Consider the following 18588-nt stretch of genomic DNA (forward strand, 5'->3'; position numbering starts at 1 on the left):
ACACAGACACTGGTGAGGATGTTCTTTGCGGCACTCGTCACCATAGCAGAGAATTGGAACAACCCAAATGTCCATCAGTACGGGACTAAAGTAAATATAGTATATGCTGTCACGGGAATACTGTTCCACAGATTAAAGGAAAGAAATAGCCCAGGGTTTCTCAACATCAGCACGATCAGGCCAGATAATTTTATGTTGTGAGGATACTATGTGCTTTCCAGGTTGTTTAGCAGCAAATCTGAGCTCTATCTACCAGGTATCAGGACTACCTCCAATTGTGACAATCAAAAATGGCTACAAGTGTTCCCAAATATCCCCTGAAGGACAAAATCACCCCCTGGTGGCAACCATTGAGCTAGAGCTACATATTTTTTTAAATAAAAGAATAAATCTCAGCCCAGCACGGTAGCTCACGCCTGTAATCCCAGCACTTTGGGAGGCTGAGCGGGGCAGATCACGAGGTCAGGAGTTTGAGACCAGTCTGGCCAGCATGGTGAAACCCCATCTCTACAAAAAATACAAAAATTAGCTAGGCATGGTGACGCACACCTGTAATCCCAGCTACTTAGGCGGCTGAGGCAGGAGAATCGCTTGAACCCGGGAGGTGGAGGTTGCAGTGAGCCAAGATCGTGCCACTGCACTGCAGCCTGGACAACAAACAAGACTCTGTCTCAAAAAAAAAAAAAAAAAAAAAAACAATAAATCTCAAAAATACACCATGAAGTGAAAAAGATAAGAGGTAAAATATGATGCGTAGTACATAACATTTATATAAATTAAACAAATACCAAATAGAATTTCAGGCATAAAAGGCCAGAAATCATGTAAAGAGTCATTTAGTTACTTTGCCTGTATTATTCTTTCCATATAAAGCCTCTTTAAATACTGTTCAAACATGAATTTCATGGTATTCCCCATTAGAGAGCCATAGAATACAGCTGTAAACACAGCAAAGTCCTTTATCTCGTGGAGCTTGCTAAGGAGGTGGAGACAAAAGATAAACAAGTAAATAAATGCATACACTGTGGAGGTGTGGAGTAAGTACTATAAAGAAAAAAAAAATAAAAGGAAGGGCATACAACTCCATCAACACAACTATGGCCCCAAATACTTTCCTCTGTCCCCATCACTATGGAACTACACCATGAATTCAAGTTCTTTAAATTTATTCAAGTTTCCAATGGGTGGCAACTCATACTTTAACACATTACCTCAGCAAATAAAATGAAAATGTTTTATCTACTTAGAAATAAAGATTTCCAAAAGATTAAAATTTTTGCTGAAAATATTAAACCTTACATTTTCAATGGAGACAGTTATTGTTAGATAGAAAAAGTTCCTGGACTGAAACTCTTTAACAAAGCTTTTATTTGGAAATTTACTACCTGCCAAATGGTGGTCTTGAGACAAGTCATTTTGCTGTCTATAAGTTACTAGGAAGGGCTTGAGCTCTTAGTGTGTCAATGGGGGTGTGCTGTTGGCATTTTGGGTGGGAATGTTATGGGTAACTGTCTTGAGCCATTCACCACACTGATTATCTCTCTTCCCCACCCTTTAAATGCCACAGCACTCTACAGTCATAGATATAACCCCCATACAGATCCCATTTCCTTATACTCCATGGGCAGGGGGCGGTCAGTACCAAGTAAGAAACACTTCTAAATCTCTTCAAAAGTTTCAAGGTCATGAAAACAAAGGAAGACAGACAAAGTGTCACAGAGTGGATCAGACTAAGGAGAAACAGATTCTTAAACAGAAAAAGGACATTAGTAGAAAAAGTGAACCAACGTGAATTTCTTTGTTTGGATAAGTCTACCGTGGTTATTTAACATGATATCATAAGGGAAATGGGGTTAGAGCAGGGTTTCTCAATAGCACTATTAACATTTTAGCCTGGATAATTCTAGGTTGTCGGGGACTGTCTATGGTTTTGTATGATATAAAGCACCATCCCTAGCCTCTACATACTAGATGCCAGTAGCACATCCAATTGTGAAAACCAAAATGTCTCCAGAAATTGCCAGATATCCTTGGGAGCAATTGCGGGGAAACCCCTCACCAAGTGTTGAGAATCACTGGTATGTAGGGCCTCACTATATTAACTTTTTAACTCTTTTGTAAATCTTTTTTTAATTAAATACACAGACATATACATACATATAAGAGCAAACCAGTTATTTAAAAAGTTGCCTGGGCACAGTAAAAGTATCTACAAGAAAAATAAAAACTAGGCAACGTTTTAATGCTCTTGACTAGCTTCGCTGATAAGGAGATAACAGATTTAAAAAATTTGTTTGATATTAAGAAAGCTGTATTCAAATGCAAGATACTGGTACCTACCAGCATAAGGATGGTATTAATAGTTACCTGAAATTTTTAAAAATTCTTTCTGTTTTACATTCAGATGTAAAATTATTTATTATGATGACTTCCATCGTACTAGTTTCTTAAGCATCATTTCTCTAAGATTGATATAAAGAGAAAAGGTAAATAGTTTTGGCTGTTCGTGGTCTTCTTCAACAGGAGAATGTTGTGTCCTTCCTACATGATGTTTCTGTCCAAATATGTAACTCCTCTCAAGATTCTAAGCAAACAAAAAGGTAACCTAATGTTCAACAAATGTCACCAACAGATATATAACTCTACAGACGTGTTTATATTTTGTTCACATACAGGCAGTTGAACTAGGAATTAATAAGCCCACTTCCCACAGTAGCAATGCTGTGGGAAGGGGGCCAGGGGAAAGCCTAGCCCTGCTCTGAAGGCAGCAAAGGCTGTATATGAAGATGGAGACACACTCTGGGCTGGCGCTTCCTACTTGCTTGGATGATGCTTTCAGAAACTAACTGATAACTTGGCCTCCCCAAGAGTAAGAAACCAAGGTCCAACAAGAGCTAACACCCAGGCAACAGGGAACTGCTTCTACTCTGGCCATTGTGTGCCAAATCCACCATAGGAGCATCCTCCTGTGGGACTGAGGTGAAAAACAGAAAGAAATTGGGGGGATGGGGGGACACGGTTTTCTTGTGTCCACTGCACCTCAATAGACAGGCCTCTGGTTTAAGAGCCAGGATGTTAAACATGCTTCATTCACTCACAACTATTTACTAAGAGCTAACCTTGATTAGCCAGTATGGTTAGGGATATGGTTAGGAAAAGAGTTCCTACTACAGTGGCCTTTAGATTCTGTGCCCCATCCCATGCAGGAATTTAGTGATGCTAAGACTCTTGAAAACCAAGACCAGAGTCTTGAGCCCACCAGAGCATTAAATACCAAAGTGGAAGCCAGTAACCCCCATGGTGGCAGAATTTGCACATAGTTCCATGCCCTGTGTGAGAATAGACCCAGGACATGGGGAGGACAAACAGCTTCTAGATTTCACATGGCTTGTCTGCATTCTTTGTCAGGAGGGTTTCTAATCCCTGCCCTGATTTGAACTTCATGATCTCCAAGCAAAGAGCACCTGTTTTAATTTGATCAGTTGCAGGGTCACTAGGGAGACTATCAAATATTTTGTCCATTTGCAGCAGATTTCTCTGTGCCCTGGGACATGAGGACATGAGGCTCAAGTCTGTCCTGTGCTGTAAGCTCCCATATTCCTGAAGCTTGGCCCACGTTGATTCAGTTAATGATTGGGGGGAAAAACGGATGGATGAAAGGTTAACATCTCAGTGCTTCTGACATTATTCCCAGAGAGACAAACTGAGGAAGTAAATTGGTCCAGGGCTGTAATAACAGAAAAGAGAGTCAGGGAAGGAAGGAGATTACTTTCCTGAAACTTTGTCTACTCACCTACAAATACTCAGATAACAAAACAGCACACAGAACTCTCTGGTAAAAGAAGAATCCTGAACATACTGTAGATGAAAGTAGCCAAGAAGAACTGTAAATGTGAGGGCAGAAAGTTGGTGCTAAAAAGGAAGCAACATGAAGAATGACTGCACATAGTTCTGTAATTTATGTATTAAGGAACCAAAGGATACAAATTTCTTCCAGTTATAGATTATGTGCAACTAATGTGACTTCTCCATGGCCTTTCTTCCAAATGTGACTACACTGAATGTCCTCCAAGATTTGTACAGAATGAAAAATTGATCAACCAACAAGCATTTCTTGAGCTAAACATGTCTTTTTTTTTTTTTTTTTTTTTTGAGACGGAGTCTCGCTCTGTCGCCCAGGCTGGAGTGCAGTGGCGCAATCTCAGCTCACTGCAAGCTCCGCCTCCCGGGTTCACGCCATTCTCCTGCCTCAGCCTCTCTGAGTAGCTGGGACTACAGGCACCCGCCACCACGCCCAGCTAATTTTTTGTATTTTTTAGTAGAGACGGGGTTTCACCGTGGTCTCGATCTCCTGACCTCGTGATCCGCCCGCCTCGGCCTCCCAAAGTGCTGGGATTACAAGCGTGAGCCACCGCGCCCGGCCTAAACATGTCTTTTTAAAGCATGTTTTGATGTCATAAATAAACTGAAATGCTATTAGCACAACTAAATAAAAATCTTACATTTTCAAGATTTTAAATATGAATGAGTCCAATGGAATTATTTTTTGTTGTTGTTAGAGCAATTCAGCGAAACAAAATTCCAATTTATTGTTCATCATAGTTTCACGCATATGTCAAAGAGGCCAAAAAAATAAACAGCAACTTCACAGACAAAAATAAAAAAAAGGCAGGGAGAGGAGTGAGAAACCTTTTATCTTTGGCCTTTTTAACCATCTCATACAAACTTATAGTACCACTAAGTTCATACATAAAAAAAGATACTGGAACACTCAGAATAAGATTTTGTTGTTGTTGTTGTTGTTTTTGCTTTTCTTCAAGGTTTGTTTTTTCTTTGAACTGTATTATGAACATGGTCACACCACAAGTAAAGTCAGAAGTAAGACAGAGAAAGCTCTGAAGGCTGGTTTGATCATCTGAGAGCATTAAAAATGGCTGACCCCTAACAATATGTACAAAAATATACAATGAAAATAAAAAATATTGCCGGGCCCAGTGGCTCATGCCTGTAATCCCAGGACTCTCGAGGCTGAGGCGGGCAGATCACCTGAGGTCAGGAGTTCGAGACAGCCTGGCCAACATGGTGAAACCCCGTCTCTACTAAAAATACAAAAATTAGCCAGGCGTGGCAGGAGCCTGTAATCCTTGCTACTCAGGAGACTGAGGCAGCAGAATTGCGTTAACCGAGGAGGTGGAGGTTGCAGTGAGCCAAGATGGCACCACTGCACTCCACCCTGGGTGACAGAGCGAGACTCCATCTCAAAAAAAAAATAAATAAACAATGTAAATAAAAAATATGAACAAATTTTTTTCTTAAAGTACTTTTAAGGAAAAAAGCTGAGCTTTGGAAGTTTGGGTTCTTTTTTTTTCCTCCCCTGTTGCAAATTTTTGTGGTTTGGGTTGGGTGGCAAAGGGTGCTTGTCACCTGAAGGTGGCGTTGCCCAGCAGGCCTCTCTACTTCAGGATGACTACACTTAGATTCTGAAACAGGGTGAAGAGTGAATGGATCACGGTGGCCTTTTCTCTTTTTTTCTTTTTTTTAATTTAACTTTTCCTTTTTTGCTGTCAAGTCATCCTCATCAGTCTTCTGCTTCTTGGTATCAACATTGTTATCCTCAGCATCTTCAACTGCCCATTTGCCCATAGCATCCTCAGCTGCCTCATCTTCATCTTCATCCTCTTCCTCACCATCACCTTCTTCCTCCTCCTTTTCCTCCCCATATTCTTCCTATTCTTCTACCTCTTTGTCAGCCTCCTGTTTCCCATTTTCCTCATTAGCGTTCCCATTACCAGGACCATCTCTTCCCTTCTCTGCCTCCTGCACAACTTCTTTCTTCTCCTTTAAGACTTTGGTGATGATCTTGGAGCTGGTGTCCACAGTTGCATCTGACATGGTGGGGCACACCAGTAACCAATGCAGTGGACTAAAAAGAAACTGAGAGTTTGGGGACTGGCAATAATGCAGAGTCCGAGAAGGGCGAGTGTGACCGCAGCAAGCTGGAAGCCAAACCCAGAAACAATGCAAATATGGCTTTTCAGAGCAGCCAGTGGGCTGGTGGAATTATTTGAATTCACTTTAATAATCATTTTGACCAATTGTTTTTACCAAGAAATTATATTAATTCATACATAAGTGACTTCTTTCAGCAAATCACGAAAAAGAGGTAAAAGTGTTTACTCCCCTTCCTCAAGTGTGGAAAGCCCTGGTCTGAAGGTTTCTCTAAGAATTGGCTCCACTGCCATTTTTCATCAATGGCGCCAGACAGGGCCAACTGCCTCCAAAGAGTGGTAAGAATCTGGCTCTTGTTTCGGGAAATCAAAAGGACTAAATAGGCGCTGGGCTGCTGTTTTACAAGCACAAGACTGTTAATCCCCTTACGGTGGATACAACAGCACGTTGTTCCTTTTTAGATCACAAGACTTATCCTTGAATAATTAGGCAGAGGGAGAAATCCATTATATGTCCTACACCATTTAACTCAGAAAGAGAAAGCCTTGCCTGAGTTAGACTTTACCTTTCTTGCTAAAAATGATAAATTATCTAAAAGGTGACGTTTGAGTAAACTAGGCATATTAAGTTTCCAGTTGACCTGGGAATTAGACTAAACTTTGGATTAGATTATAGCTTCCTTAGAAATTCCTTTCAACATTTTAAAATTCCTGTGAAACTGTTTTAGTAAATCTGGCCTAAATCATATTTTAAACAGTTGAAAACACCTGGTTGCCATCTTCAACCCAAGTTCCAGGAAAACCTCAAGTAACCTCAACTAATGAAACCAGAGCTTTCTCTTAACTTCATTTTTCCACCTATCTCCCATTCTGCTCCTAAAAAAATACAGCAATAGCAAAAAAAGCATTTAATATCAGAAATTGTAAATGATGATTTTGAAAGAGTTGTCTTGTTGCTGTCACATTTGATCTATCTTTCTACAATGTCTACCAGGGCTAGGTTCTTGGGTGTGGACCTGGTGCAGTGTAGGACCTGGTCTTAGCCCTCATTCGAATCTCAGTGCCCAGCACATAGCAGGCTTTCAGTAGAGGTCACTTAATCCTGTGGCTCCAGCCACAGCAATGTAGTTCCACAGGCTGGCCTCATGGACAGCAGTGAAGGAAGAAGTTGATGTTGCTCATACCGTTCCTTTTGGGCACTCTGTCAGCTCCTTCTTCCTCGCCTCTTGACAGCATCTGGGGCAGATGGTGTGGCTTTCCTGTCACTTCCGGCTACTGAGGCATCCAGGCCAGTCTAACCAAAGCTGCCTTCCTGCCTCTCACCTACAGCTGCTCTCCTTCGAGCAGTTCTGGCCAGAGCAGGGACCTGAGTGGTGGGCTCCAGCCATTTCCTCCGGGCTCCACTCCCTACTCCCTCCCTGCCTGTGCTCCCCTCCACCATGCTTCATTCTCCTCGCTTAGGGACAGGAAAGCAAGATGATGGGGGCGTGAGACAGATAAGGAAAGGCCAAATTCTTCTTCCTGGACCAGGGTCCTTGCGGTTCCCCTGCTGTGAGGGGTCTTCTGTGGTAGTGGGCGTCCAGATGCTCTCCACTCAGAATGTTCCTGTGGGGCCTTCAAGGGCCCCTCCAGGGACCTCTGCACTGCATCTTCCCCTGACATGGGTGACACGCTGTGACTGAATTCCTCCACCCAGCCTCGGCTCTGCCTCCAGGGGTGTACACCTCCAGCCTCACTCTGCTGCCTTGCCTTGCTCTGTCTCACTTAGGGACATGGGCCTAATAGGCAGTAACTCTATCCTGTTCCCTTCCAAAGCCTCTGCTTGGCCCCATGAATATATTCAAGTGCAGACTGCTCAGAAAACTGCTCTCTCTCTCCCCAGTCACAGGCACTCAAGCCAGCCTTCCACCATGAGACTTCTCTGGCTAAGAGGTAGCCACCAGTTTCTGTTCCAGATACACTCTCAGTAGCTAGGGACACCATCATATTCTGTAGAACTCCAGCTACTGCTACTCTAGTGGCAACTTGAGGGGGTCCTGAGAATGTCTGCAAGTTGGGGAGCATCCCTCCAGAAAATAATATGCCAGTCTCCCTTCTTATAGACAACTGTATCCTCTATGAGCACTTCTCTACCTGACTTGAGGTAGGTAGGGATGCAAACAAGAATATCACCCCAAACACATCATCACTCGTAAGGAATGGGGACCAACTCATCAGCATGAACTCAGTTGTCAACACCCTGGCTGGCTGCACTGGGGAATCTGCACAGGAACCCATGCCCGGCCCTGTTCAAGTCCTAGGGGAGTGGAAATGCCACAGCCCTCTCTGCAAGCCCACACCCTCAGCCTCTCTGATCCCCTTAGGGAATCCCTGGTTTCTCTTCCACTGCCTGCCTGCGGTGATGGTAACTGGACCAGATCAGCTCTCCAACAAGACATCACTTCCTTTTTCATAGCCACGCAAGCTTCTACTGTAAGTATATGCCAATTGTACATTTCCAAATAGGAAGAGGCATGCTCAGGAGACAATGAGCTCTGTATCATTGGTGGTGACCAAACTTGATATAATAGATGTTGTAGATATCACCCTGGGTAAAAGGTGGGATGAAAGTGAGACTATTCATTATTCTGTTAATTACTTGAATATCTTTGTTTTTAATTCAAGTGATTTGGTTTATTTTTGTGCTTTACAGTTTTCTGCAATATTAGTGGATAAACGATGGTGGGTGGGGGGAGACAATAAACAGCCAGTCCCCAAAACTTGGATCCTGAAGCTGTCCTGGAAAGGAATATTTGCCATACTCCTTCAGTCTGCCCACATTGGCACCAAAAGATTTCTGGAAGGCGGCTACTGGTATCTTCCATCCACCTGCCACACTGGAGAGAAGCAGCCTCTCCGTAAAGCTATTTTCAATCCAATCTTGCATTATGTGGTGCCCTTTCCCATAGCTCTTCATGTAGGGGTGCAGCTTCCAATATGGCAGTGCATGTGGAATCCAGGCCAGCAGCTGAATTGCATCTTAAACACATCTCACTCATCAATTCATCCCCTTGATAGCAGTATTACCAGGACTCATACTGCCTGACTCTTTACAGAAAAATGTGTACTGACCCTCAGTCCAGTTTTGCAGTTTTGATTTTTACAACTGACACTGACAACAAAAGCTTCTACTTTTGTTGAAGGTGCCATTACTTGCAATGGCAAAAACCACAATTACTTTTTCACCAACCCAATATATATCCAGTGTACCCAATTTTTTTTTTTTTTTTGAGACAGAGTCACACTCTGTCACCCAGGCTGGAGTGCAGTGGCACCATCATAGTCCACTGCAGCCTCAAACTCCTGGGCTCAAGTGATCTCAGCCTCCTGAGTAGCTGGGACTATAGGTGTGTCCCACCATGCTTGGCTAATCTTTACATTTTTTGTAGAAGCGAGTTTTTGCCATGTTGCCCATGTTGCCCAGGCTGGTCTCAAACTCCTGGGCTCAAGTGATCTGCCTGCCTCGGCCTCCCAAAGTTTTGGGATTGGAGGCATGAGCCACTGCACCCAGCCCCAGTGCCCAGTTGTAAGTCAAACAACCTTTCAAATAAACTAGATCAGATATTCACAGACTCCTATAATGCTCCAGATTCTGAAGGAAGATATTTTAAAGGTAAACTCCCAGAAATCAATCTGAAATGTTATATATTTAAATTAAATTTTCCTAAGAATGGAAACATTTAATTTAACTTAGTTATGTACTAGGTGAAATGTGATCATTTAAAGGAACTAATAGTGCCATGAACACAGCAATGTATAAAACTTGCATACAAGAAGGGCTAGAAGAAAATACAAAGAGAATATTTAAGGGGTTACCATTGTGAGATAACCAGTGGCTTTTCTTCTTATTTTTTTTTCCTGTTCAATTTTTTGTAATGTAATCACCTTATTTTTATTGAAAAAAGTTATTATAAATAGTTGTGAAAGAATGCTGCAGTTTAATGGCATGAAATACAATATATATAATTTTAAGATCTATAAAACAGGAGTAGAACTTAGGGCAAAGTTTTGTTTTATTATATACCTTCTTTTCATTTTTTGAATCACGTTAATATATTATTTTAAAACATGTATTTAAAATATACATGTGTGTATAACCAACGTATATGTGTTCATTTTGCTCCCTCAAATTCCACTCTTCTGTTTCATTCTTTATATTCATATCCTATGCATCAGATATTGTGGATGTGAGGGAGACCAATTAATAGTAATCATCTATACTGGGCCTTGAATTATTATAGAATTAAGACAAAAAGATTGTACAGATGGGAGACCAAAATAAAAGGCTAGGTTGGAGGATATGACTTTAATCAGCAAGCAAATTTTCTTCCTAATTAAAAAAAAATCCTGAAATGAAATATATTCACCTCCATTGTCTCAAGTAGAGCATAACTGAGGCAGGTATTGTCCTGTACTGGAGTAATACACAAGATATTTAACCCCTCATATAAAATGGCACCTACTAAATGCTCCTCAGCTGCAAACAGCAAGTACAACCTTAGGGTGTATGCACCTGTGCATGCAGGGCCTGGTTCTGTACTTAGCTAGGGAGCTGCATGAGAGATGTCTGCTATCATCTGGGGACGGCTACCTCACAAGGAGAAAGGAAACCATGCCCAGGTTCTCCTTCCAGCTCACCAATCACATAAGTAATTTTACCTCTCAAGGGAGGAGTGAAGAAGGGAATAGAGAAAGACCAGGAATGTTACCCTCATCACAAATAGAGAAAGAAGGAAACATCATAGAGAAGATTCCTCCAGAAGAATAGACAAAAAGTATAAAACTATTAAAAGTCATATTAAGTGCTTTTAAGAAAATAAACAAGGTACTATGATAAATACCAAGAGTGGAAAGAACTTATACACGCTTAGGTTATTTTCAAAATAAGAGTAAAATTCTTTGGCATCTATCTGCAAGAAAATTATATATACATATATATATACACACACAATAGAAATGTAGAAAGCTTAGGATACATAGCTGCAATTTTGAGGGATATTTATCTTCATATTATCTATTAAACAAAGAGCATTGTTGGAACATGATATAAACTGTAAGATGAATTAGATTATAAAAGTTATTTTTAAGTTTAATAAAAATGTGAATCCCTTTGAAAAATTAGCTTAATAAATTATTTTCAAGATCAAGGTATGAAATAATGCACTATCTCAAATAATACTGTAAATAATCAGTTAAGATTTCTCATTATTTGCTTACTCTGTTGCTTCTCTGTTGGGAACTTTTCTCATGGAGAAAGCTACCATCGCTTTGAAGAGATATTCTTCATTGGTATCCCAGGCATACTGAAAAGAAGGAAAACAAAGCGTATGGGGGAAAATATGGTCCATTGGTTCTACTTGTACCCACAGTGGTTCTCCCTCTCTCTCTCTCTCTACACACACACACACACACACACACACACACACACACACACACACGTTTCTCATACATTAGATACTGGAGACCATGATAAATTATATTCCCATGTTTGGGGTAGGGTTTCTTGTACATTCTAAGTTTGGTGTGTCTCCTGTTGCACTATCTTCCTAAGAACCTGCAGCATCAGCAGCCAGCCAACAAATAGGGCATTCGGACATTTCATCTTGGCCATATATAGTCCATTTTCATTTCCTTCCTCCCTTTCTCTTTTCCCTCATAAACTCCCTCCCAGTTGCCTTTATTAACATCAGTACAATTTTTTTAAAATTTTCTTAGCCAGAAACTTTAGCGTGTGTGCATATTATGGGCTGAATTTTGCCCTCACCAAAAAAATTTCATGTTGAAGTCCTAACCTGCAATACCTCAGAATTTAACTCTATTTGGAGACAGGGTCTTTGCAGTGGTGATTAAGTTAAAATGAAGTTGTTGGAGTGGGCCCTAATCCACTATGATTGGTGTCCTTAGAAGAAGAAATTTGGACACAGAGGGAAGATGATATGAAGACACAGGGAGAAGACGGCCATCTACATACAGGCCAAAGAGAGAGGCCTGGAACAGATCCTTCCTTCACAGCCCTCAGAAGGAACCAACCCTATGACATCTTGACTTCCAGAACTGAGAGAAAATAAATTTCCGTTGTGTAAGGCACCCAGTCTGTGTTACTCTGTTATGGCAACCCTAGCAAATTAATATAGTATATTTGACTCACTCTGCTCCTTAATGCAGTAAATGCAAAAAGCCTGAGGTAAAAAGAAACTGAGCTGTTTAAGGACCACCAAGGAGGGTAGCAACTAAAGCAGAAGCAGGAAGGGAGAAAGTAGCAAAAGCTGAGGGGAAGAAGTTGGTGAGGGTGGGGGTTGGTATATCACAAGGACATTGTCAGGATTGGGGTTTCACTCTGGGATGGGGAAACATATTTTACCGTTACTGCCTTTCTCCTCTTTGGTGGCAGGGAGGATAGTAAGTAAAAATAAATGACTCCTAAATAACAACAACAAAAAATGTATTACTCAGTTACCTCCTCTGGGTAAGGTTTATGACTGTGCTGTACTTTTTCCTTTCTCCTAAATATTTTCATAGCATATTCTTTTTTTGGAAGGGAGGAGGGATGGGGTCTTGCTGTGCTGTCCAGGCTGGTCTCAAATGCGTGGCCTTACGTGATCCTCCTGCCTTGGCCTCTGTAACATAGAACCTTAAACTTTCTTCCGTTGCTTCTTCCACTTCACCATTTTCTCCTTCAGTCCTATCTTATGTAACTCTGCTGTAAGATGTTACCATAAAGAACAGAAAAGGGGGATAGGAGTGGTGGCTCAAGCCTGTAACACTTTGGAAGGCCAAGATGGGTGGATCACTTGAGCCCAGGAGCTCAAGACTAGCCTGGGCAACATAGTGAAATCCCATCTCTACCAAAAAAAAAAAAATCAGCTAGGTGTGGTGGCATGCACCTGTAGTCCCAGCTACCCAGGAGGCTAAGGCAGGAAGATTGCTTGAACCTGGGAAGTGGAGGTTGCAGTGAGCCAAGATCATGCCACTGCACTCCAGCCTGGATGACAGAGTGAGACCCTGTCTCCAACAACAACAACAAAAGAATGGAAACGGAAAAATCACTTTTCTCACATGCAAATGTTAAATACTACATTTTAATGTCAACTTTAGGTCTTATTTGAAGTGCTCCTTCAATCTTTTGATGTGAACTTTTCATTTGATATTATACTATGAAAGTTTAAAAGTAACTGATTCGTGGCATAGCTCTTTGTTTTTGATAATGCATTTTTTCCAAAATTAATTTTATTCAGAATAAGAGTAGCTATGATCTAACCTAATAATAAATGAATAAAACATGAAGAAGAAATGGGTCTGATTAAAAATAGTGCAGAAACACTATTCAGACAGGGAAGGCTTATTAATAGAATGCAGACACAAGGAATAAGCCTGCTCAAGAACAAATGAGAATAAGCTCAGTGCAGAAAATGAAAATAAAGATGTTAGCCAGCTCTCCCTGGGACATGAATTCCAGTTGCTTTTCAAATCTTGGGGACAACTTGACTTGATCTCCTGTTCTTCCATTTGTTCATCTCAAAAACAAGAGCACAAGCTGGCTGGGTAGGAGTCCAATTTTGGTCACAGAACAAAGGTCTAAGCTACTTAGATCAGAACAGGACTGATGCAGTTCTAGATTGGGATGGGTATCCTGCCAGTGGAACCAACTTATCTTGGGCAAGTGTGAAAGGATTGAAAGCTTGTGCATTGGATGTAGTGTATTTCTCCCAGGGCATTCAAACACTTCAAAGAGAGAGCCTCCACTTATAAAAGGAATTGAGCATATATATTAATGAGAAAATGTACAACTTAAGAGAGGATAAGGTAAGAGTTACTAAAGCTAAACATTTGTATACTTTATGATCCATTAATCTACTCCAGGGTAAATACCCCCCAAAAAGAAGGCATATGGAAAATACACATATAAGAATGTCCGTAACAGCTTACCTACCTGTTGTGCATATACTTGACACAAAATAGGTGCTCAATGTGAAATGGAACACATCTTTATGTCCCACGTGTGGCTTCACAGACCAAATGGTACAAATTAATTGCATATATTTATTTATCAGTTCAGATTCCTTGGTTCCTCATTTCAATAACATGTGCCAGGACCTAAAATGCCTCAGCTCACCTTGATTTTTGCACCATCTAAGAACACTCAAACCATGGCTAACCCCACATTTTAGGTAAGTAATTGGCATAACTAGAGAAAATTACAGAACATGGTTAGTTGGTTTAACTCTAAATTCATGATGACCTACCCCCAAATTGCCTGGGAATCCCTAAGATTTCACCATCAGTTCTCTTTCTCATGGGTCACATAACTATTCCAAACCTCTCTCTAGAGAGAGAACTGATGGTCAACGCTTTTTTTTTTTAACCATTTTTTCCAATGTTTTCCCTCAAACCTCACTCTCACTAAATGGTTTTGCTTCATAATTTATAGATACATCTCATCAATTTCAACTCTCCCATCCTCCTGACATCAATATACAACACTTCCTCCATAGACACATGTCTTAGCTGCCTCCTTTCCTGAAGTGCCAGACAGAACTATGCCTATCAGAGGCCATTTCCATCACTTATATTAGGAATGCTTCTCCTCTGCACTTCTCAGATCTAAACAACATCAGTTCCCTTCCATTCTGTGTATTTAACTCTGACTAGAGTCTGTTCATTGTCTTTTAACCAAGCTCAAGACTTTCTCATTAAAGCCATAGCAAAGAGCTGCTGTTTTGCAACAGCAAAAACAAATCATTTTACTCAGTCTTCCTTTCTTCTACCTACTGCTATCTCTTTCCTGCACTTCACAGCCAAAATTCTCCCAGGAGTTGTCCACACATCTGTTTCAACATGTTCACCACTGATTTATTTTTTAACTCCCCACTATCTGTCTTCCAGCTCCTCCACCCCATGAAAATAGCTCTTTCTAAAATCACCATTGACCTCCATATTGTCTAACTCAATGAGCATTTTTCAGTCGCCTTCTGGCTTGGCCTCTCAACAGCATTTGATGCTCTTGAACACTCCCTACATCTCAAAATGAAACTCCCTAACACAGCCCACATATTCCTTGGCGTGCCTGCTCCTCTCTCTTTAAGCTCATCACCTGCCATGTTCCTCCTTACTGCCCCAATTCCAGATATTTCTGCCCTCTTTCTAACCTTTACTCTCACCAAGATCCTTCCTGTGATGAGCCTTTGCACATGCTGTTCCCTCTGCCTTTTCTTCTTTCATTTTCTGGTTCACTTCAACTCATGCTTCAGATGTCACAGTAAGTGCCAGGTATTGTGGCCCTTGACAAAGCCGAAGTGCCCTTGTAGTTCTTCCCGTAATGCTTGTCAAGATTGCACATTTGCATTTGGTTTACTGAATATTTAATAGATGAGCAATTCTACTACTACTATAAACTCCACAAGGGTAAGGACAAGCCTTAATCACCATTACATCCCAGCATTCAGCATGGTACCTGCTATTGGAGGATACTGGGATGGCCAACCCTGCACACTAGTATGAGACAGTGTATTCTGCACTCAGACTGCCTGGGTTCAAATCTTACTTCTGCCACTTGCTGACTTGAAATATTGAGCATGTTACTTAATTTTTTGAACCTCAGTTTTCTCATCCATTCAGTGGGAGTACGAATACCTGTACTACTACCTTCCTCAAAGCGTTGTTGTGAGGGCTAAATGATTTGATAGGAGTAAGGTGCTTAGAAGAGCCCCAGCTAGAAAGTAAGATAAGTTCTCAATAAATGCTGGCTGTTATAACAACCATTACTCATTGAGTAAATAATAAAATAACAAATTGATGAATTGGCCTGCAAACAGAATACCTCTAAGTTTCTTTAGCACTCTTTTTTCTGTTTCTAGCCTGAGGCATCTTAACGTCAACTTCTATTGGGGAAAAAATTTTGCAGACCACACTAGGAAACTCAAACTAGAATTAGACAATACTGTCTTTTTAATTCAATGATCTTTACCATTCCTATAGCCACATGGGCCCTATGACTATTTTTTAAACTTCATTTCATAAGCATGTATTTCATATGTTACTTTGATAATTGAGAATAATTGAAGAAACTTCATGTTCAAATTGGAAATTTTTTGTGCTATGAAAGACTTTATGTGGGTAGAACCATCCCTTATTTACAATGGTAGAAAATCGAGGCTAACAAAATTCAAATGACCACAACGGTGAGGAGTAGACCCAGTCCAGACATGAATGACTGACTCAGGCTACTTGGCTTCACTATCCCGAGTTGAGATGCTGGTTTTTTAAGCCGTTTTGTGTGGCACAAAACTTCACATATTGTCTAGCATACACTACCGATTAAATACTTTAGGCAAACCTGCTTTACTAAAAATTCATATTATTCTATAATCTATCTTTAAGAGAAGATCAGATTTGAGGTCTTTAGAAAGAATTTATTCAAGATTAAGGTAACTATGCAGACAGGCCCATTATTAGAGAAAGCACAGTGTTATTAGCAAACAAAATTTAAAAAGAACACTCAGGTGCTCCACTTACTGCTTTATCTCCCAGAGCTGTTCTGATACTAAGTCTCACTTTAAAAGCATTTTCTGCACCTGCCAGAAAAGAAAAAAGAAAGAGCAGTATATGATGATTAAGATCTGCCAAAACAGAGTCTGAAAAATCCTAATATGTAATGCAACTCAAACTAATGGAACACAGAACTACAATTAAACCGCCCCCAAATACTCCTGGAAGTTTAACCTAAATCATCTTAGACGGTTTAATATTTTCTTTCAAACTCATTAAACACTCACTGCCCCAACTTTCAAGCCACAACATGTCTGCAGATTTAGAAAAATAAAGAGTTCTTTCAGTCGACGACCTGTCAAACATGTAGAAAACTGTTCATCTATTTTTAAATTTCAAGGCTACATACCTGGTTGACAGAGTTCAGCATGAATAGCAGTCACCAGAAAAAAGAGCAGCCACAACATTCTTTCAGGGTGGAAAACACAAGGCAAAGTGAGAAAAAAAAAATCCACGCTGCACTTAAATCTGCCTTAGCCATTCTGTGACCCGGATTAGAATATCAGAGAAACAAGCGAGCCACCACCTAAAAGGTTTAATGATTAACACCCATCATTTGGGTTAATACTTCCATAAAAACAGCCCATCTCCTGTCAGTTATTTATGAAAACCTGTTTGGAAAACAGATTAGTTGTTTTCCCCACTCTGACTCTACCTCAAAAGAATGTCTCCTTTGCTGACTCAAAGTTGGAATCCTCCCCTGACCCCTTCTGCGATTCTCTGGTTACATGTATGATGGGAAGAATTGAGTCCTGTCTAGAGGTTTTCTTGACATGCACTTTCCACCTTTTCGAGGCTGAGATACCTGGTTCATAGATAGGCTATCTTCATTCAGGAAACAAATGTGACTCCTTTCTCTCTGGTAAACAAAGGGTGCCCTCCGTGAAGGGCCTCGCCTGACTCTCACCACAGCGGGTGAACATCCCAGGAGAGCTTCGGAGCTCCCTCTTACCTACTTGAGGGTAGAGGGTGGGAGGAGGGAGAGGATCGAAAAACTACCTATCGAATACTATTTTTATTATCTGGGTGACAAAATAATCTGTACACCAAACTCCCGTGACACACAATTTACCTATATAACAAAACTGCACAGGTACCTGCACATTCACACATAGGGAATGATTGTGTTCAGCCCTGAGGTCTGGCACTTGAATTAAACCAAAGTTAATGATACAGAGCAGCACTGTCCAAGGGACGTTCTGTGTCGATGGGAATGTTCTGTGTCTGTGCTATCCAATATGGCAGCTACTAGAGGTCGGAGGCCATTGAGCACTGGAAATGGAGCTAGTGTAGCTGAGAAATGGAATTTTTGTTTAATTTAATTTAAGTAGGCACATGTGGCTACTGCCGATATTGGTCAGTACAGCAATACAACAGTAATTAAAAGTTACCCACTCTGAAGTACCTTCACTGGGTTATTTCTCTAATCCTCAGACACTTCACAATTGTTATCATCATCTCACATGGGAGGGAACTGAGGCTCCAGCATTGAAGTCATTGGCCGCAATGGGATGAGTGGGATGGGTGTCACTTTACCAGCTAGGTTGACTTACACTTGAACCCTGTCTCCACCACACCCAACTGCTCTTTGTCTCTGGTCATCATTGGCCAAAACTGGAATTGACCAAATATCACATAGTCTCACTGATAAGTGAGAGCTAAACATTGAGTACACATGGACACAAACAAGGGAACAACAGACACAGGGACCTGCTTGAGGATAGACAGTGGGAGGAGGGAGAGGATCGAAAAACTACCTATCGAATACTATGTTTATTATCTGGATGACAAAATAATCTGTGCACCAAACTCCTGTGACATACAATTTACTTATATAACAAACCTGCACATGCACCCCTAAACCTAAAATAAAAGTTTTAAAAAACTCTGAAGTTGCAACAAAACCTCAGAGATGCTCTGATAATTAAGATAATGAGTGTAAAAGAATCTTTCCCCGGTGGGCATTCCACAGATGCCAATCGACGCCCCGCCCAGAGGTTGATGTCAGGGCTTTCCTCTCTACCATGCTGCCTCTTCATAAATTCAGTCCCCAAAT

The 18588-nt window shown here is 40.9% G+C and overlaps 1 protein-coding gene and 1 pseudogene across 1 annotated transcript in view; both read right to left on the bottom strand.

The window, feature by feature from the left end:
* Positions 1-17195, bottom strand: part of CLTRN (collectrin, amino acid transport regulator) — a 37891-nt gene extending 20696 nt beyond the window's left edge. Inside the window, exons 1-3 of the mRNA XM_030807153.1 lie at positions 16882-17195; positions 16500-16558; positions 11205-11290 (exon numbers count right to left, since the gene is read on the bottom strand). Coding sequence (XP_030663013.1) covers positions 11205-11290; positions 16500-16558; positions 16882-16939 — 203 coding nt within the window. The 5' untranslated portion in view covers positions 16940-17195. The remainder of the gene's footprint in view (positions 1-11204; positions 11291-16499; positions 16559-16881) is intronic.
* On the bottom strand, positions 5539-5892 carry LOC105738504 (annotated as a pseudogene).
* Positions 17196-18588: the final 1393 nt, after the last annotated feature.

The sequence above is a fragment of the Nomascus leucogenys genome, chromosome X, assembly GCF_006542625.1.
Source record: "Nomascus leucogenys isolate Asia chromosome X, Asia_NLE_v1, whole genome shotgun sequence".
NCBI lineage: Eukaryota > Metazoa > Chordata > Mammalia > Primates > Hylobatidae > Nomascus > Nomascus leucogenys.